General features: G+C 49.0%; 3 protein-coding genes across 4 annotated transcripts in view; 1 reads left to right on the top strand and 2 right to left on the bottom strand.

Moving 5' to 3' along the window:
• Positions 1 to 310: 310 nt before the first annotated feature.
• Positions 311 to 9,063, bottom strand: LOC122388771. The gene is made up of 2 exons (XM_043380156.1): positions 8,699 to 9,063; positions 311 to 798 (listed from the first exon to the last, which is right to left on the bottom strand). Exons 1-2 carry the CDS (start codon positions 8,710 to 8,712, stop codon positions 438 to 440), a joined length of 375 nt encoding a protein of 124 aa, XP_043236091.1. The 5' UTR covers positions 8,713 to 9,063; the 3' UTR covers positions 311 to 437.
• Positions 9,064 to 11,724: 2,661 nt separating this feature from the next.
• On the top strand, positions 11,725 to 13,587 carry LOC122388784 (macrophage migration inhibitory factor homolog). Its single transcript, XM_043380168.1, has 3 exons — positions 11,725 to 11,940; positions 12,582 to 12,754; positions 13,219 to 13,587. The coding sequence occupies exons 1-3, from the start codon at positions 11,725 to 11,727 to the stop codon at positions 13,289 to 13,291; spliced, it is 462 nt and encodes a 153-aa protein (XP_043236103.1). The 3' UTR covers positions 13,292 to 13,587.
• A 1,066-nt stretch (positions 13,588 to 14,653) lies between these two features.
• Positions 14,654 to 21,432, bottom strand: part of LOC122388759 (dixin-like) — a 31,511-nt gene continuing 24,732 nt past the window's right edge. The window contains exons 9-14 of one of the 2 annotated variants that reach the window (XM_043380134.1): positions 17,635 to 17,772; positions 17,284 to 17,427; positions 16,897 to 17,012; positions 16,458 to 16,629; positions 15,680 to 15,844; positions 14,654 to 15,387 (exon numbers count right to left, since the gene is read on the bottom strand). In XM_043380134.1, coding sequence (XP_043236069.1) covers positions 15,310 to 15,387; positions 15,680 to 15,844; positions 16,458 to 16,629; positions 16,897 to 17,012; positions 17,284 to 17,427; positions 17,635 to 17,772 — 813 coding nt within the window. In that variant the 3' untranslated portion in view covers positions 14,654 to 15,309. The remainder of the gene's footprint in view (positions 15,388 to 15,679; positions 15,845 to 16,457; positions 16,630 to 16,896; positions 17,013 to 17,283; positions 17,428 to 17,634; positions 17,773 to 21,432) is intronic. The other variant, XM_043380135.1, reaches the window with a different exon arrangement.

Raw genomic sequence — 21,432 nt, 5'->3', positions numbered from 1 at the left:
AAAAAATCCGAGATATACAAATTGTAGGCACCCATAACATCATGTAATCCACCAAGTTTAAAACCTCTCTGACAAACACTGCAGACTGGACATGATTGCAAACTTTTTTAGGCTTGGTCAGTTAACTTGACCTGGTGACCTGACCTGACATGACCTGGGGTAAAAAATTTCACACATTGTCCAAAATTGATGTACCAAAAGCTACCCCAAGCGGCGCGGCGCTACGCGCCGCGGTTTTTTATTTATACGAAAAAAACGCGACAGGGTGGTAACATATGCCCCCCCCCCCCCACTGGGGCGAAGGTTAAAGAGGCACTTGGTAACTTATTGCATGCAGTGAAACAGGCTGTGACATAATAGATTTAAAGGATTCGCGTAACGATAACACTCCAGAGAGACGAATCAAGAGTACACTTCAACAATAATGTGAGGTCCGTCTACCCCTCGGCGCTCTCGAAGCCGGGGTTGACGCTGCCGTCGCGGCTGCCGCTCTCCATGGTGGAGTAGGGTCGGTGGCGCTGCAGCCACTCGGGCTGGCCGCTGCAGCCGCCGGCGCGGTACAGCCGGCCGGCGGCGACCAGCAGCAGAAGGGCGGCGGCCAGCAGCAGCGGGCCCAGCGCCGCCAGCGCCGCCGACAGGTGGTGCGGGTCGGCCGCCGTCACCGACTGCTCCGAGAAGAAGCCGAAGTAGGTGAGCGTGCCGCCGGCGGCCAGCAGGGCGCTGAACACGCAGAGCAGCAGGCCCAGGATGCAGCAGTTGTCGGCGTCCGCGAACCACCGCGCCCAGACCGGCGGCACGCTGCGGCCAGAAACGGTGTCAACTGTCACAAATAAATAGACGTTAGGTACATACCTATCACAAACTGAGCCGCATGTAAATAGACGGTTTCATTATTTGCAACACACATAAATATATGGAGCCACAATCTGCAGCGCACATATAGACGGTGTCACAAATAGCAGCACATATAAACCCGGTTTACATAGCATATTTGACAAGGCTCTAGCTCGCTAATTTGGCGATAATTTCGATGTAGTGGTCTTCAAATATTTAGAGGGGATCATTTTGTAAATTGTTCAGCACCATTGGCATCTTTTGCAACATCACGGACGGAGATATAAGCTTGCAACAAACCCTATGTAAACGCGTCTATAGATTGATAGAGTAATAATTTGCAGCACATAAATAGACGGTGTCACAAACCGCATCACTTCTAAAAAGACGGTGTCGAAACAGCAGCGCACATAGACACTATGTCAAAACTGCATCACATATAAATAGACTGTGACACAATCTGCATCACATATAACTAGTCGTTGTCACAAACTGCATCACATATAACTAGTCGTTGTCACGAACTGCATCACATAAATAGACGGCATCACAAACTGTCGTACATATAAATAGACGGCATCACAAACTGTGGTACATATAAATAGACGGCATCACAAACTGTGTTACATATAAATAGACGGTATCACAAACTGTAGTACATATAAATAGACGACATCACAAACTGTGGTACATATAAATAGACGGTGTCACAAACGTTGACATAGTTATATAAAAGGCCGGTGACAAAACAGCGGCACATATAAAAAGACGGTGTCCAAAACTGCATCACATAGAAATAGACGGTGACATAATCTGCGGCCATTATCGCTCCGGGCAATTCAACGATCTTGGATCTTGCAAATTACTTTCAAGCGACGGCCTTTGTAGTTTATACCGAAACAGCAATCGGGTGAAACATTCCATTTACGGTCGTACCGAAAAAGGAACAGAATGCTTACAGAAAAAGAAAGGAAGTGATTATTAGTATTTGATTAGCCACTTAGGCAGCACAAAAGTTTATTGAAAGATATGCTCCCTTTTTCCCCACGTAGGTATAATATGCTAGGCAATAAATCACCATCTCGCCTGGACGCTTCGAACACGGCCTCAGCCCACGCAGCCTGCACTGAAACCGTGAGCTATTCATGCCTCGTTAGGAATGACGCGTCACTGTGTGAGGCGTGAAGATGAGGAACGATATCTCCATAGGATGGACGGTAGAGATAATGTCCAAGAGCTTGTTGACGTGCGGCTGAACATCGGTCGGTATTTGAGAAACTGACTGCTCAATTAGACCACCATCTTATCGACGCTATCAGCCACGGGCATTGGGTCGTTGGTTTTCAGACAATAGCGCGCCTGGAGGCGGCGAGGGCCGCTATGAGCCGACGGCATGCGACAGACCTGACATCGGAGACGCGAAAGGGCCAGCAAGTCGGTCGGAGATCAAATGATACGTCGCCTTCCTTTCCCGCGAGCGAAGACTTCAGGAGGTCGCTTATCGGTGAAGTTTGTTCTAACTTCAGTAATTTTATAGGTTGGTTCTGACTAGTGGTGTCAATTTCAGAAAACCTTTGTCCAAAGTCCGTCCAATGTCCAATGCTTACGTCGACTGTCCGTCCAAAAATGTCCAAGCCAGCCATTTGTCCAAAGATGTCCGACACCTACGCAATAGTTAACACTCAACACTGTTATTTAATTTACTTTTCATGTACCGTTACCAGCTCACAAGTGCTAATCATATGGAAAGCTGAGCTTTCTAATAGCCAATCAATGTTAAACACGATTACTTTTTAAAAATGTTGAAGTGTAGCAAGCGATTGTCCAAAGTTGTCCAAAGCCTGCTACCACTGTCCAACCGAATTCCGAATTGGACATTGGACAAAATGGGAATTCCGAAGATTCAAGTTCCGATTGACACCACTGGTTCTGACTGCTCAAATTCGATGGATTAAATTTAACCTTTATTAACTTCAACCAAACTGAAGGGAATTATCAAGAATAGATTAAAAGCACATGATGCATAGTCATACCTGACTTTATATTCATCGCGTTATATAAGATACCTATATGCTGGCATGGTGCGTCTATGCCTCACCGGGGTAATGCATACCTATTCTGGGCGAAGTAGCGGTCCGACCCAACCAACAAAACCACACGGCGCCGACACCTCGTATTGCTCCGGCCTCAATCACCTTTCATTCATCAACATCGCAGATCGAACACACCATTCACACGTAAATGTCCCTTTGTGTCGTCCTTTCAGTCAAAGGTCACGTGTAGGTCACTGTCGTTTATTGCGAATTCACTTTCATCAGCATTCCGAACCGACGTGACATTTAAAGGTGCCTATAATCAGCGCGGCGAAATGGCTTGTTTTGCGATGCTTTTGCGAGGCTAGTACGGCAGCCGTGCTGTCGAGCCGTGGCCGACTGCATTGTAAGCGCTCAGGTTGCACCGGCGGCGGCAGAACAATACAACCCAAGCTCCATCGGTGGTCTTTGTTTTCCACGCCCTGTTGGAGGGGTTTACACCCACACAACTCGGCTCTGGGTTCTGCAGGAGCCATGCCAACAATATATTTAATTAAAACTTTATACCTTGTCTGTTTGTACACTGAGAGCTTTTTTGATTCCTTTTAAGCATATTAGGGGAATTGGTCTAAAACAACACCCTGATCATTTCTCCGAATATACCCCAAATACACTTTCTTTGAATATCGCTCTGAAATTCTTCTAATATACCCTACACTGAAAACCTTTTTGATTCCTTTTAAGCATATTAGGGGTTTTGGTCTAAAACAACACCCTGATCATTTCTTCGAATATACCCAAACTATACCCTTGTTCTTTAAATAGCTCCCTTGAATTCTTCTAATATACCCTAGTAAGTACCGAAGAGGAAAGGAATATGATTCCTGTTCTATTCCCTGCGATACCCACAGTACACTCCTTTTAATCTACCAAAATACCCTTACATCGAAACCTCTAGTATTCCTTCTAAGCGTATAAGGGGAATATTTTGCAAACTATACTCGCATTTTACCACTTAACACTCCCGTACTATTCTGTGATTTCCATCACTGATCTCAATGTATTCTTGCATTAGACCCCACATAAACCCAGAAGGGAGAATAATAATGCCCTAGGTAAATTCGTCGTAGAACGCTCAGAAACTGTCTCATTACTCTCAGCTCTCTCGTCCGATTTCCCTTTATATATCGTAACACATCCAAAACTCACAGACATTTGGTCTTTTATTATTATTCATGTTTTACATTGGTACGACAACAGCATGGACATAGCTTCACCGTTTCTCTTCCGATAAGACGCAACTTGGGATGGGTAAATCTGAGATCATCATGAATGGATATTTAATATCTATTTCGGTTATAAAACACGAAAATCAACGGTGGTTTCAGCAACGCAAAAATGGCGTGTATGTTAAATAACTGTTCATTACCAAAGAGATGTCATTAGAGCATTGCATATCCTGTAACAATTGCTGACTTTCACCTAGCAGCTTACACGACACATTTTTACAAGACAAAACTTATATGCCGGACCCTGTAAAAGGGATGATAGGACCAGATACTGCGCACTGCTCGGGTCCGGGCGCTAACCGTAAAAAAGTCATGCAGATCTACACCGGGTGCGGGCAAACACGCCCACCAAGGGTCTCTTGGGTGAATTTTCCGGTTTCCGGCACGCCGAAAAGTCGTTGTCGTGCAGGTTTAGTCTTTTCTGGGTTCCACAGCTGTGCTTTCGATGTCCTCCACGACGTCCTTTGCTCGAATGATCAATGAACACACTACACACCCGCTATCACCCGCGCTGAGCACAACCGTCCTTAACTCCACTGCACGCTCAAACTCAACTGGCGCGCTCAAACCCTTTCAAAATTGGCGCGCTTTCGGCCCAGCTGTCTGATCACGTGTCATGTACGTCACTGCCGGCACTGGACTGCAGTATGCTGATTGGGTGGCAGTTGCGAATCACCTGGCTCAAACGCACTTGCGCCGCGACTGGTTATAGCTGCCCATACCGCGCGTCAAAACAAGCTTATAGCTGCCTGTTATGTCGTCGCACCGCCCACACGCACTCAGCGAAGACGGCACCGCGTTTGGTGCTGTATTAGTGGTCAGCAACACGTCCAGGGAGCTTGTTTGTTTGTTTTGTTTTGTTGGGTTAGGCCCTTTCGGTCCAATGAGACCATTTCAGAGCCGGGAGGATGATAGGATATAGGGGGAGACATTGGTCTGGGCAGGCACCCTAGTGAGTCGCCGGGGCTGAGCCCGTCCAGAGGACAGGCCACCCAGCCCCAAGGCACTCACTGCACCCGGCTACGGGGTGCGCCCCCTCGGGAGCAGCGGTGCCGCTCCAAGGGAGCAGCCCGCATGAGATAAAGTTGCCTGTCCAGTCCGGAGGGGGGTTGCGGCGTGGAGGAGAAGGATTTCAGTATCCTGAGGATAGAAGCACGGAACGGTGTCCAGGGCGCGACTGCCCGTCTTCCCCGCCCGCCCGGCCGGCCAGTCCCGGCCCGCCGACCGGTCACCGCCGGAGGCGCCGAGCGGCACAGGTACGGTATCTGACAGTAGCGGCAGAGACTGTACACTAGGGTATATTAGAAGAATTCAAGGGAGGTATTTAAAGAATGAGGGTATAGTTTGGGTATGTTCGAAGAAAATGATCAGGGTGTTGTTTTAGACCAAAACCCCTGATATGCTTAAAAGGAATCATTTGAGGAATCATTTGAGTATCTTAAGGGCATTCCGCCAGGAAAACGGCAGAGTTATAGGAGCATGACACACCATGATCAAAGGGAATAGAGAATCGTTTTGGTTGTCAGTGTATCCAAGAAATCGCATTATGACAAAAATGGCAATGGCATAAGACTCGCTCGTTCAGCCATGCAAAGAGTAAAAATTGTTGTTCAACAAGTAACCAAGTTATTTTCGTTCATATTAAGCAAATAGAGGAGTCAGGGCGCACCGGAGCCGACCCATGAGGCAGACAGCTGTAAAGGTGGAGTAGCGTGACCTGACCTTTAGAAGTTCACCGACCGTCATGCGACGCGCACAAACGGTCCTCGTCTTATGCTTATTGCATATGCGACACTAGAACTGTAAGATGAATACGCATGTTTGACACTTGTCAGGCATCCCACGAGTGTCGGAGAGCGGAAGCGTCTGTGTCATGTGACATTCTTCTCACGCTATATTTGTTCGTGCCCAAAGTAGACACCACTTGTTACACTATGCAATGCCGCAATGGCAGCCGACTACTAAAGGTCTGAACCTGCACATTGTTCTGCAAGTATTGAATGATGCGGCTAGCAGTCATAGATGCAAGCTGCTTGTTAAGCTTCTTCAGCTGTTGGTGATCTGATTCCGATAGGTATTTGATGTCACGATTTATTTTAATTAAAAAAAAATGGACAGAGGAAGAGATTTCCAACGTATATTGTGCGGGATGAAGCACGAGTGAAGCCGTTTTTTAATTAAAGTTTTAAACAAAAGAGTTAAAGATTAGTTCATTAGAGTTTGAATACGGCTAGCATAATTGAAAACGGCTTCCTGCGATGGGACCAGCGCGGGACCAGCAGACCGGTTTCACTCCACCCTGCACTCCACTCCCCCATCATCGGTCATGGTCGATTTTCAGCCCATCGAATTACTTATTCGTGCGGGAGCAGCGCGATGAACCGATTTGTAATCGATCCGTTACCGCTGTGATATCGATCAGATGTTCGGTCGACTGATTCGTGTGAAACCGGAATGCCATTCGGGTGGGACGAGCATTGCTGTTAGGCTAACTACGGTGCACATTTTGGCCAATATTTTTCGATAGAAAAAAAAATTGAAGCCTAAAAAAGGTGCTCAGAATGGTGTAATAGATAATCCCGCCTTATGACTTTCAGTGTGAAACACATATAAGGGCGTAACTGACACAACAGATACCCCACCGAGTGCATGTCTCGGCAAGGAGCCCATGTAACTGACAAGAAGCCCATGAATGACAAGGACATGAAGTCCTTTAATTTTTTAGCGCGGCGGTCCCTTGCCGTCCAGGAATATCGCTTTCACGCTGAATTGAGAGGCAACCAAAGTATTGCAAATTAACACGACCCGTTGTTTCCCATAACATATGGATTCAAATGGACATTGGTGTTGCTGATGGGTCCAAAACATTCCTTTTCATTTGTCATGGGTATTTAACACGTTTATGTATCCTTCCAAGGTAAACGGTGTGCAAAGTCTCAACGGTATAGCATTCAAAATCGGTCCGCTACATTCGTACCGACATCTTTGGCTCCGCGGTATTGCTCCTTGGTCGGGTCTGAATGCGAATATAACTCAGATTGATGTCTAAATATGACACCAGTTATCCGCAGGCATAATCATTTGAGTGCTGCACTGCTCCGATTATAATTGAAGCGTATTGACGGGATGGAATTATGTCAACGTAAATATATAAATACCAGTAAAACGCCTTTTGGGCGAAGAACGAGCGAGCGAGATAGTGAGCCCTGCACGTGCGGAAAGGCGAGAGGGTACTTCCAACGGGCTTGCGCAAAGCACCCTTCTAACCGGTCGCTAGCGGTGTACCAAATTTGAACGCAATCGGCCCAGCCGTTCCTGAGATCTGGAAGCGGCATTCTGCACGTGCGCACGTGCAAACGGGGTCCAAACTGACTTTTGCACGGCACCCTACTAACTGGTCCCCAACCGTGTACCAAATTTGAGCGCAATCGGCCCAGCCGTTCTCGAGATCTGGAAGCGCCCCCTGCACGTGCGCACGTGCAGTAGCACCTTAACCGCAACACATGGGAATATATTGCCTGGTGGGTGCCTACCTGTATGCCAAGTTTCAGCCAAATCGCCCCAGTAATTACCGAGTTATTAAAATGGGAACAAATTTGACACCTCTCATTGTTGTATTTTGCACGTGCACTGGGGGTGACCCACATGCATCGGGAGTATCCTATTTTTGGTAGAAGGGATGCTGCTACCCTACAAAAATTACCGCAAGTCAATCGCCCAAGCGGCTGCTGAGATATGAGCCTCTCAAAATCACTACTTTTGCAAAACAGCTTGAACACCCTTGACTTTTCACGTGGCACGTGCCACGACGGTCACTGAGGTGTATCAAAAGTAGTCAATTACGGGGTAGAAGGGATGGGGCTACCCAGCAAAAAAGACCGCAGGCCAATCGGTCCAGCGGTTGCTGAGATATAAGCCTCTCAAAAGCGTTACAGGCCGGGCCGGGCCGGGCCTCTCATACTGAGATTTTTCCGTTATATTGAAAAGACTCGCTTCGCTGGCTGCGCTCGCTCGCTCGTAATCATCGGCGTGAATTCCAAAATAAATAGTTCGTCATGCCTAAATGCTGCAAAACTGAATCAGATCCAAATCTTCGACGCTTGACGTGCCCTGAGATTAACATTGATTATTATCGTTACAACTTAGGTAGGTAAGATACAAGTTATATGACTCATAAGTCATAAATAAAGCCGTCGTAAAAAGGGGGAAATCTGAAGGGATTGACAGTGACCGCCACTAGGTCAGATAAAAGGAGGGGGACAAGATACAGAAAATACAGTTACTAAATGTTATCACGTTCAGTCTTCAGACCACACCGACCCGTTCTCCACAGCGGAATGGGTGACCCGACTAACAAGTTGGAAACCGGTTGGGCAGTGCAGTGATCCGCTAAGACGACCCATCCAACACACAGACCAGAGCGGACAGCTGGCTAGACGCGCTACAGAAGCGTGAAACAAAAACTGAAGGAGATAATTGACTCGGTAGGGGCACATAACTGAGACCGACTCTTTTCTGATGAGCTACGGTGTCTGGACTCACCTGTTGGTTGTCATGGCGACGGCCGGCGCGTGGCCCCGGTCAGCAGACGCGGGCCGCTGTGACCGCTGGGCGCAGCCGTCCGCGGCTCGGGCTACTGCCGTCTGCCAGTCGTCACTGGCGCTCGGTAAACCTGTGCAGCGCCGTCAGAGAATACCGGCGCCATAAAATCGATACGGTAGCGGTGTAGATAGGTGCTCGGGCGAGGCCGCGGCCGCCGGCGAACGTCAGCGGGTTCCCGGGACGCCCACGCCGGCCCGCGGGCCACAGATGTGGGGCCGGGGTTCGGCACGATCCCAGGGTAACGTCCGGCGGTTCCAGCCGGCGGCGTGGCGGCGCCGTGATCCCGTGGCCTTGGCTGGGCTGCCGGCGGCTGGCACGGCGACGACTGCCCTCCCGGCACGTCTACCCAGGGTAATATACGTCTGCCCTCCGCCGGCCGGGGTGAGCCGGGGTCGACCGTGCGTCATTATACCTGTATACCGCTGACCACGCGGCGAGTCATCAGCTCTTGGAAGTCGGTCGGGTGCTCCCGCTATCATGCAGTCACCATAAAACCAGTCGGATGGACTATGTCAGCCCGCGCTGTGGAGGTGGGGGGGGGGGGTTCAAGGGAGGAGGTGACTCCCTGTTTTTAGGTGGGGGAGGGAAGGGAGGAGGTTACCCCCTCTTTTTTCGAAAATGCCGCTGTCTTGTTACATACACGTCATGATGCATCTTTTCGCGTATACATATGTTGTAAGAATTCCACTCCGGGCTCATCCAAGGTTAGTTCACCGGGTCATGTCAGATGGTCCCACTCACCTCAAGAAAAAGTACCTAAATTCTTGCCCTAGTTCTAACCTACTGAAAACATGTTCTAAGGCTATCAGTGATTGGCTGGGTTCGGTGATATTCAGCTATAGTATACCTATTTAAATCGGTGCCATTTTGCGATCTCTTCTACGTCCAATAGGGGAAAATTAATCTGCGCCTCTCTGGGACGGAATCTACTGCCTAGTGCCTACTATTTAGGTACTCTAAAACGTCGTTTGTCAGTCAGATATCAACCAAATACAGAAGCGGAATACATACATATTGCCTCCTTGAGCCCTTTTATCATTCTGGTTCTCGAATCTTGTATATCGGTGACCTAAAGTCAGAGCAACCGATATTATCGAACGCATTTTTTCACCATGTCGTAGCCCAATAAGTTCCCGAGTTATGCATGTGTCAATAGTCTGTCTTTGTACCTATGTGTGTTCCCCTGTCGGTAGATTACTGTATCGGCATCCCTATACACTAATACAGTGATTGGAGCGGCGCCTGTCTCCCAGCGCCCCGATATCTCGGCGGCGTCAGAGAGGTCGTAAAGCGCAGACTAGACTGCGCTGAAATCATGACAGTTTTTATCGGCTTTTGCCTATGTAATATCGGTTCGTGACATAATAAAGTTCTGCCCATACGAAGTGCACTGAACGCGCAATGTTGCCACTTGCCGTTCTCATGCGACCAGCCCACCCTTATTTTGCACTCATTACGCATGCTGAAAACCAATAACACACACCGTTCAATAATTTAACAAACATATATACTTCGTACACCAACGGCCAACAGCAATTCAGCTGCTCCTGTCGCAAATAATTCAAACAACACGAAGAGACCGACTGCAACTGGGACCTCTCAATTGAATATCGTTCGATCGAAACACTCGACAACAGACAGAGCACACAACTGGTGTTTCGGTATGCTCCCTCTGTCTCGATTCGCACAGTTGCCCCGACGATACCTCTCAATTAATTAATAACTATTCGTGGACTCGGTCACCGTAGGTCACCTAAGTATGCCAAAGAGCGATGATTCTCCAAGCCCTATTGTTCACCATTGAGAATGGATTGAGAACCATATTGAGAATGGATATCAACGAACAAACAAGCGACGCTCTTTGTGAAGGGCGTACATACAATCGTACAATTAATACCTAAACCTAAAAGTTGGGTACCTATAGGTAGCTTCGCAATTCGCAATGGTTAAAGAGTTATGTTTCTTCCTTCATTGGAAGTGGCATCTTTCAGGCCTTCAACGTCACTATTGAAGCGCTCGAGATACTTCCTTTGTCATCTTAAAGGAAAAGGGCCACCTTCGTGAAATATGAAGATATCGTTGTTTTTCATTTTGACATTATTATTTTTCATTTTGTTTTTAAAACTGGTGCCAGAAGTGCACAATTCGCGAAAAAGTATTCAAAACTATTTAACATATTGGTACTATGTTGATACTCTCTACGGCACCTACTGTATGATGGCATAGCGATGACGTCACACTCAAGCCAATCAGCGTTCAGAAGACAGACTCGTCGGATTGTGTCAGATAAGCTGATTGGTTAAAGCTGAGCTGATTGGAGCTGATTGGTAAAAAAACCAAAGCCTCGCCGCGGGTGGCTGTATTACAGGGTAAGGACGCATTCCTGGGATAAGGACGCATTCCTCTTTTAAAATTGCCGATACCTACGAATGGAAGCCGAAATCGGCCGTAACTATACAGACTGGTGGGTTTTCGGACACGGGCTACAAGATGGCTATCTCAGTTTCAATCCCCATGTTAAAGGTGGCCCTTTTCCTTTAAATGAGTGAATACGTCATTAAATCTACTACATAACAAATCACTTCCTCTCCTTTATCTCTGATCTCTTCGCATATTTAACGCGTTAGCTTCATTGTTTAGATGTGTCTGTTTAGTACCCAAGATTTTTGTCGATTCGCACCGGAATAGAGTCTAGACAGAGTGAGCTGATGCAGAAACGCAGCCGTTGGTGTAAAGGAGCCGACGTCGCTTTTTGATCGCTGTCAGGGCGCAAAAAGCGGTGCACTGGCCGCGGATTGTGCTGGGCGCTGACCGCTGACCTCCCCGGCCGGGTCCAACAGACGTGAGCACCGTTTAGAGGGCGTCGATCCGCCGCCGGCTCTGGCCCGTCCGTGTGAAGAGCGGAGCCCAAAGTCGAGCTGCGAGCTGAGGCGGCGAACATGGAGCCCGTCGATGGAAATGCATAAATGCTGGTCGGCCGTATAACGCCCGGCAGATGGGTGCTGAAGGACGTGTCGGTGGCACATAGGGAGTCTTATCTGCTGCAGCGGCCCATCAGCCACCGAGAGAGCAACATGCCGGCGTTCGAGATCGACACAAATGTCTCGGAGGACAAGATTACTCCACAGATCACCATGGAGCTGACCGAGCTGCTCGCCGAAATGCTGTCACTTGATGTCAAGGTGAGCTATCAGTTATTTGCCAGTTAAAGTAACGACTACCATGCTGGCCCGTTGAAGCAACGAGGTAAGTACTTCAATCGCCGATTAATTTGAGCAATTGCCCGTGCCATTATCATGAACATAAATTGGCCTGTGTCCTTTGGATCCATTGGAGACATAACAAAGGTACAAACCACTGAAAACGAGAAGCCTTTACTGAAAAGCACTGCACAAATAAAACATGTTTGCGAAGTAGGGGAGTATGCGTTAATATCTTTCTATGCGTAAGCGAGCGAAGCCGCCGTCTATTCTCTTGTTCTCTTCTCGTGCCTACTCATCAAAAAGCCAGATTTTACGTTGAAACTAAGTATGACAATGTTAGTTCCGTCATGTGTTTTATGAAGAAAAATAGACGGCATGAGGGTATAATTGGCTCTCGCGGTATATCTCGCTGATAAGGGCGCTGAAGACCTCGGGAGTCCGGACAGCCCAAAGCCCAAGTCATCATTATTATCTGCAAATGCCTTCCAGGCTGTTAGTTGGGACTTGGCCTTCTCATGTGACTGATGCCGAGGCCACACGATCTGACTGCAAACCATGCATTCGGCCTTGACTGCCTCCCTGCGGTGCATTCATGCGCAAATGTCGCCGTTTGCCGTCAGTTTCTGTCTGTGATATTCCGACCCAACCCTCGGATGGTGTGGGCCGGCACCGCCGAGCCCTGCGCCGTCTGTCGGCTCACAGCCATCAACAACATTGACCAGGAGCACAACCGCGGCTACACCGAGAAAATCTTCAAATTCATGCACGACAAGTTCGGCGTGCCCGGCGACAGGTCAGTGAGACTGAGATGACGAACGTTAGTGTCGTTTATACGGTTCCTCTATCTTCATTATTGCTATTTAGGAAGTGAAATGCTTATATGTGTCTTAACATCTGGGGATGCAAACATTATCAGAGATAAATATTAGGTCCCAAATTTTAAATATAGTCATTTTTCATGACGAAATCTGCTGAAATTACCTGGCGCCATGATTATGAGACCTCTAGTGACTTCATGACTTCAGCGACAGTGAAACGGTCAACATTAAAGACGTTGCCAATTCGAATTATGGGGTTTCGTTTTCGCCTTGCCCTGAAATAATAAAAGGAGACGGACAGAGCCGCCTTCTCCTTCATTGCGTACTTAACTATGTCTGGATAGAAGGAGTAACAGCGTGATCGCCTCCTAAGAAATATACACCATTTAAATGCTGATTTAAATTCATCATGAGCTGGACCTGTATGTCCTGTTCCCAGGATGTACTCGATTTTCGTCACCCCCGGAGCTTCAAACGTCGGCTACACTGGTCGGCTGTTCTCTGATATGTAGGGCGTCAGCTCGGTGGACACATGAAACGCCTTCTCCGAAGACGGCAGGAGACACGAGTATGTATTACGGTGTGACATCTACGCGGCCAAGAGACGAATGCACGGAGCGGCTGCAGGGCAGACGGTTCGCTCTATGCTTTTCTTGCACTGTAAGATATTTGGGACTACATAGTTTGCCCTGGTGTTGCCGTTACTACACGTAAAGTTATGTTTGACTTTGTGATGCAGCGTTTTACATTATGCCTGTAGTCATATGCACTGTTACACGAGCTCTAATAAAATGAGTTGTTTGCTACATTTGAGAGTCTTTAAAGAGCTCTAATTACCTAAATGTACGGTAAAAAGCTAGCCAAAATAAAAAGATTGACTGAATCGTAACTCACCATCCGCAGTGCCTTGCATTTAAACGGACATTTTTCAAGTCAGTTTTGAAGCTTGGGTTTATTGTAGCAATTGAGAAGTAAGGTCAACTGCTCTCAGTCTCAAGGCAACGGTTTCAGAAACACTGATATCCCAGATGCCGCTCATGGGGCCGATCAGGGCCGGTCTCGTGAGAGCTACAGCCATGTCCGCCGGAGGGGGAGGGGGAGGGGAGCGGCGCTGGCCGTCATTTGATTGGTCAGCTGAACAGAAAGCGCCCGAGGCGAGCAGAGCCACCGCCTCAGGCCGGCAGCTGATTGGTCAGCCGAAGAGACAACTGCCCAGGGCGATCATATAGCTCCCGCCAGTCACCAGCCGATTGGTTAGCCAAACAGACGGAGTGATCAGGTTACCCGGGCGCCGGCACCTCGGAGCCTGACGCCGGGAGCCGGGCGCTGGCCGCCGCAAAACAGACGGTGATTGACCTATCCCAGTGCTAATTCATATTCAGATTTATTTAAATGAAGTCCACGATTGTCGATAGCAGTCGCTTTTCAATCATTTCCGTCCTGACGAGAAAACAACAAAAGCAAAATGGAAACAGACATTCACACACAATGCATTTAAACTCATGCATTTTGCATACATTCCCCCACTCCGCTGTAAAAGTTCATGTCACTGAATGCCTACCGTTCAAAGCAATTTAGTGAACAGCTCAGACAAAGTGAACTGCCGGACAATGGTGTGTCGTTCACAAGCTATACACGTTGGAAACAACAAACTCCTTATCCGCTTGGATGCAGAGAAGCGTATGGGAGCCATTTCATTTAGCGATCGTTCAACGAAATCATGGGATAAAAGTTTCAACAATAACTGATTAACAAGTTATAACGTAACGCTTAAAACGTTTTCCGTTTTCGTCATCATTTCACATTGTTTTGCTCTGTCGGTCGCTGACTCGCTATATTTTAGCCAACCTTACTACAAAAGAAACGGCAAATTCACAAACAATTATTGTTTATTCATTTCCAGCACTGTCCAAGAACGCTGTTGGTCAACTCAAAACAGTAACAAACAACAAAGCCACGCACGATATGTTGTAGAAAAGAGCTAACAAAATAATGATGTAAATCCTCGCATTCTGAGTACGACTTGCAGTAGTTCTTAACGCCGTAAAGCAGCACAAAACTGTCCTTACACAAGATGTTCATTTTTTACATCTGGTCCCTGTACATCGATCTTTGGCATTTGTTCGATCAGTTAAGTATATGTACTCCACAACCAATACGGTATAGTTCAGTTGAACCGCTGGCTACGTGTGCTAGCCAGAAAAAAAACGTTCTGCATATCGATTGTAAGTTCCCATTGCCGCAACGTAAGCAAACTGGCTTATAACGCTTACCGTACCGTTTACCGTTTGCCATTACCGCACCGTTTAGACGTGGGCAAACCTAATATCGTTTATAGGCTTATTGTCACATCGTTTGCACGTGCGACCCATTATAAGTGCACACTGCAGGCAAAATCCACTGTGGAAGTGGTCAGAGCAGCCACACTGTATGCATCTGCATGGTTTTCATTTCAGCATGTCAAGACCACCCAACCATGTGATGCTACGAGACGATGACGGTAAACTATCTGATCAAATGGACTACTTCATCACACTCCGTGGTCCTCCACCACCCACGAAATCAGCTTGCCGTCAAAGCCAGGGAGAATCTCGTCGTCGTTGGAAATCTGTAACGACAAAATACATTAGTGTGATGGTTTACCAGCAAGCCATTTCCGCTAAATACCTTTTCCTAAATATCCTCGCCATAAAATCGCAAGTTGAAAATAATTTGTAATACGTTTGATAAAACGAAAGCTAAGTCTTCTTAACTCTTTTTCGAATGATAACCGTAAAAACAACAAACATCGACATGTGACTAATCTTATCAAATAGAAGTGAGGTATGAGAGATAACCGAGCAGACTACGCCACTCTCTGTGCCATCGGACCAGCTAACTTGGTGCTTGGCCTGGCTTACCTCCTCTTTCACCATGCCAAACTCGGGATCCATGCTCTTGAAATGGAACCGAAAGTTGCCAGCTCTGTCAAAGATTTGTTTGAAGTCTCGCAGCGTGATTTCACCGAGCTGTTTCGGAATCGACGACAGAAACGGCGTTAACGTCTTCTCCGTGTAGTAAACGACCTGTGGGACGATAAGGACATAAATTAGGTTCTCCAGTACTTCAGGCAGAAGCGTTGATGCTGGTCACGTCCCAGCTCCGACAGGTTGTCGGTCTGAGGAGATGTGGCGGCGGTCGAGGCCACTGGGATCTGCCGATTTCCCCCACTCCGACCGCAGGCAGCGGCCTCTGAAAAGTCACTCGCCGCTTACGTCGGCGTCGACCCATTCAAGAAACATCGCTGGGGGACGCAAAAAACGTATACGACAGCACATTAGTCAGTAGAGGCGGGAACACCTTCAATTAAGGGGGGCACTGCCGAATTTTGGTCCCATTCTTTCCATGCAACGCCCATAGGGCTTATGTTAAAATGCCAAAATCAAAGGGGGGCACGGTGCCCCGGTGCCCTCCCCGTTCCGCCGCCTATGACATTAGTACATTGAAGTGAGTAAGAAAGTTCCTTTGATCCAAAAAGCACGGCTTTACTTTTTGTACTCGGTAATACTATAAATTCAGCCATAGATAACATGCATCATAACATAATAGTAAAAATGATTCGAGTTATCGCCATAATCCGAACACTGCAGCGGCTGGACTCTGGGTTTCAAGAAAGCCTGTCAGCGCGATGTAGCCCACCTTGGTGAAGGAGTGGTGTCCCTGTATGCTGGTGATGGGTGCCCGACGGCTGGGAGCCGGCGTGCCCGACTGCTGGTCGTGTCTGCCGGCCTCTGCGGTCGCCAGCCGGTCCAGCACCACGGCCAGGCACTGCTCCAGCGTATCCAGAGTGTGGTGGCTCGGGTCAGACTCCCTGCGGAGGTAGGTACACGGTCACCACTCCGGACACAGAGGCGAGTCAGGACACAGAGAGCGAGACGCTACCAATGAAAACTTTAGACTGTGGTGCAGCTTGCAAGAAAAATTAAATAGATTTCGGTGCATCACTTGGAGTGAAATGAAAAAAGTTAGATATCCTTTATATCCATGACAAACATTACGATTGCGTACTAATAGTAAAACTGCGGAATATCACCGATCTCACCGTGACGTTTGTAAGCAGATACTATATGTACATTACCTGAAGCTGGCCCTTAGGCTGGAGATGGCCTCTCTGAGAATGTGCAGCTCTTCCCTGCCCGACCCCCGCGTCCTGACCACCGGCGACTGAGGCGTCTCCCTGCTGCCATCCGTCGGCTGGAGAAACATAGGTAGCGTCAGCTTAGTAAGGGGTCAGGTCACTCAAGTTTTACCCAGCGAGCTCAAACTATCGTGTGACTGTTGATATATGTGCATTAAAAATCATTTTATTAACAAGCCTTTGAGTTCAAACTAAGTCGACACCAAAACGTTTCCACGGTTGGAACTTAACGATACCTAAACCGATAATACGGTACTGCTCTAACTAGGGAGGTGGTGCTGATCCGTCTAATTGGACTTTGGCCCCACTGGGGAAGGTAGAACTCACCCGACTGTGAGAGGTGGCCAGCGCTTTGATGGCCTCGTCGAACTGGCTCTGCTGCAGGTGGATGGCTTTGTCTTTGTCGGCCAGCTGGCGACGCAGCTGCTGCAGTTCTCGCTCCTGTGCAGACAGCCGAGCTCCCAGTTCAGTCTGCGAACAGACAACAGTCCCAAACAGTCAGGCACATAATTGTTCAACTTCATATTGATGAGACAAAGCAGCACTCCGAAGCAGTAACTACGCTTTAGAGTGTTAAGGTTCAGCTCCGTCTAAGAAAAAAAAATGGGAAAGCTTGCTTCAAGCATTGGACCGTATCGACTGGCTGAGATCCCCGAGAGGTATTGCTGAAGCACCCACCTGACTTGTTCTGCCCAGCTCGGACTGGAGCACACTGCAAGAGTCAGCTGCGCTGCTCAGCCGCGACTTTAGGAACACAAACTCCTCCGCGGTGTTGGTGCCTCGAACTTCCGAGCCCTCCTGCTGGCCGTCCAGCAGCTGTCGGAAATGGAAACTCTATGTGGCTAGACATCGACTTTCCCATACCTGCTACATTGCATGATTAAATCGAGGCATCCAGGCATTTAAACGGCACGTGCACTGTACCACACTTTTCGAAGTTTAATGCAATGCTTTAATATTACAAGCCGTGTGGTTCAAGGGGTGTGGTTAAGCACGTTGAACCACACGGCTGCTGACGTCATTATCATATGGTTGTGAGCTTTTTGGCAGGTATGGGAAACACCTTCCAGCCCTAAGGCCGGGAATTCAATAAATGTCACCTCGCTTTTTTTAGCAAAATCACCTCGGGCCTAACGGCCCTCGGAGTTTTCGCTAAAAAAAACCTCGGTGACATTTATTGAATCATCCCGGCCCCGGGCAGGAATATATAAAACATACTGGGAACGGATAGCGGCTTCCTAATAAAGGGCCGCGCAACAGCACCCGAGAGGGACAGAAGCTCTGAGAAACATACACTGTGACAGCTTATGATCAGACAAAACGGTTTAACGACTGAAGTTACCGAGTCACTTTCGTAAAATACCAGCAAATAGAGTGAAACATATCAGCATTCGATAACCGGAATGGCTCGACAGGATGACCGGTAGTAAAAATGACCGTACTATTCAAAACAGCGCAATAACAAACCAACGGTAAAAACAAATCAGAAAAAATCGCAACTTTACAGCTACAGTGCCCGAAACAAAAGTAGGTATCCTAGAACAGTAAGCATGCTCCGGTGGTGCAAAGGGAAGAGGAAAACGAAGAAGAGTAGCCGAATAAAGCTGGGGTTGACATGTCAAGACGATCGATTTATACGTATAGGAGAATGTCATGGAGGGTTTCCACTGCTCACGTCAAATCTGACGCGCTTCCGCTTTTGACTGAGTCGATTGCCGAGTCGTAGGAAGCCGCCAAACTTTCCTTTGACGAGCTTCATCACGAGTCGCGCATCGCTGACGTCTGCGGTGGCCATCGCGCTGGTCTGGGTCAAACGCTGCTGGTAGTCTGTGTGAGACGTGGAGGCGACACGACCCTATGCAGCACTAGACAGCTCGAGCTGCCGCACTGGACACTCGGAAGTCGGCAAAGTCTGAAGTTGCAGCACTGCACATCTGGGGCGACCCAAAGTTGCGATACTGGACACAGAGAATGAACTAATGTCGTCGCACTGAACACCTTCAGAAGTTTGGGGTCGCCGCAGTGAACACCGAACACTGTGCGGCGGAGTGGATCGCACCCACGGCCGCCGCTGTCGCTGCACTGGTCCGCACTGTGCGCCGGCCGGCCGACGGCACCGCGGTGGCGATGTGGGGCGCAACTTTCTGCCGGCGGTCGGGCGGGTGCGAGCCGCCTCCCACCGTATGTGGGCCGCTGCAGCCGCAGTTCCCACCGGCGCTCCCACCACTCGACGATATGGCGTAACGCCCCAGGGCAGAGACGGCCGCGACCGGTCGGGTCCTCTGGCAGCCAGTGAGGATGAAACACCCAGGTGAGGTCACCTGAGGTAGCTGCCGAAGACAAACCCCTACAAATTTTTACTTCCATCAGCAGCTGCCATTCTGAATCCAGCCTACTGCCAGCCTGCCTGTGTCTCCTTCCTGCGTCACCCACGGCTCCATCCTAATGGGATTGGGTTATACAGCAGACTGCACACGTCCCAGACACAAGAAAGTGAGCTGTCTGTAACATGGTCCCGGAACTCGTCAGCGGGTGATCCACTTTGCAACGGTCGCGTCCGAGCCGGTGGCGATGCGCCTCGGGCAGTTCCCAGCCGGACAATTGAGGTCCGATGGGAGTATTTACACTGGTGGGAGTGGTTCCCGTTCTCACGGTGCCAGCTCGAGCGACGTTTCACCGCCATCAGTCTAAGCATAGTAATATCGGCGCACGAAACGCATCTTCTGCGGATGTTTTGTTCTGCATTGCATGAGGCGACGTGAAGAGAAAGCTCCTGGATGTCACATGACAAAACGTCCGCGCAGGTATAAATGATGAATGTGTGCATAAACTATACGTAAACCAGTAAAACGCCTTTTGGGCGAAGAACGAGCGAGCGAGATAGTGAGCCCTGCACGTGCGGAAGGGCGAGAGGGTACTTCCAACGGGCTTGTGCAAAGCACCCTTCTAACCGGTCGCTAGCGGTGTGCCAAATTTGAACGCTATCGGCCCAGCCGTTCCTGAGATCTGGAAGCGGCATTCTGCACGTGCGCACGTGCAAACGGGGTCCTAAATGACTTTTGCACGGCACCCTACTAACCGGTCCAGAACCGTGTACCAAATTTGAGCGCAATCGGCCCAGCCGTTCTCGAGATCTGGAAACGCCCCCTGCACGTGCACACGTGCAGTAGCACCCGAACCGCAACACATGGGAATGCATTGCCTGGTGGGTGCCTACCTGTATGCCAAGTTTCAACGAAATCGCCTCAGTAATTACCGAGCTACTGAAATGGGAACAAATTTGGCACCTCTTCTTTTTGTATTTTGCACGTGCAGTGGGGGTCACTCACATAGATCAAGAGTAACCGACCTTTGGTAGAAGGGATGCAGCTACCCTGTAAAAATTACCGCAAGAAATCGCTCAAGCCGCTGCTGAGATATGGGCCTCTCAAAATCATTACTTTTGCAAAACTGCTTGAACAGTGAACACCCTTGACTTTTCACGTGGCTGGCACGTGCCACGACGGTCACTGAGATGTATCAAAAGTAGTCATTTACGGGGTAGAAGGGATGGGGCTACCAAGCAAAAAAGACCGCAGGCCAATCGGTCCAGCGGTTGCTGAGATATAAGCCTCTCAAAAGCGTTACAGGCCGGGCCGGGCCGGGCCGGGCCGCTCATACTGAGATTTTTCCGTTATATTGACCAGTATAACGCCTTTTGGGGCGACTAACGGAGCGAGCGAGAGGGTGGGCCTTGCACGTGCGAAATTGCGAGGGGGTACCTCCAACTGACTTGTGCACGGCACCCTACTAACTGGTCTCTAGCGATGTGCCAAATTTGGGCACAATCGGCCCAGCCGTTCTCGAGATCTGGAAGCGGCACCCTGCACGTGCGCACGTGCAAAATGGGTCCCAACTGACTTGTGCACGGCACCCTACTAACCGGTCCCTAACTGTGTACCAAATTTGAGCGCAATCGGTCGAGCCGTTCTCGAGATCTGGAAACGACCCCTGCACGTGCGCACGTGCAGCAGCGCCCCAACTCTGGCACATGTATATGCAGTGCCTAGTGGGTGCCTACCTACATGCCAACTTTCAGCGCAATCGGCCAAGTAGTTACCGAGATATTGCAACAATTACAAAAGTGACACCTCTTCGTTTTGCACGTGGCACGTGCATAAGGGGTCACCCACATGCATCGGGAATAGTCCAATACTTGGTAGAAGGAATGAAGCTACCCTACAAAAATTACCGCGTGTAAATCGGTCAAGTGGTTGCTGAGATATAAGCCTCGCAAAAGCGTGACCACGGCCGGCCGGCCGGCCGGCCGGCCGGCCGCTCATACTCAGAAATTTCCGTTAATCTAAGGAAAGACTACGCTCGCTTCGCTCGCTCCGTAAAAAGACTCGCTTCGCTCGCTGCGCTCGCTCGCTCGTAATCACTATTATCCCACGAATGGTTGGTGCCAGCCAACCACAAAGTTTCCAGGCGCAGGAC

Source organism: Amphibalanus amphitrite, unplaced genomic scaffold, assembly GCF_019059575.1.
Source record: "Amphibalanus amphitrite isolate SeventyFive unplaced genomic scaffold, NRLGWU_Aamphi_draft 000335F_arrow, whole genome shotgun sequence".
NCBI lineage: Eukaryota > Metazoa > Arthropoda > Thecostraca > Balanomorpha > Balanidae > Amphibalanus > Amphibalanus amphitrite.
The sequence above is the reverse complement of the archived record's forward strand: the minus strand, read 5'-3'. Positions and strand labels throughout refer to the sequence as shown.

Bases quoted from the DNA above. Each gene is read 5' to 3' on its own strand.
- LOC122388784 (XM_043380168.1), top strand. From the start codon at position 11,725: ATGCTGGTCGGCCGTATAACGCCCGGCAGATGGGTGCTGAAGGACGTG. The intron at 11,941-12,581 runs GTGAGCTATCAG...GTTTGCCGTCAG, and splicing joins TGCTGTCACTTGATGTCAAG to TTTCTGTCTGTGATATTCCG. The intron at 12,755-13,218 runs GTCAGTGAGACT...TCCTGTTCCCAG, and splicing joins TTCGGCGTGCCCGGCGACAG to GATGTACTCGATTTTCGTCA.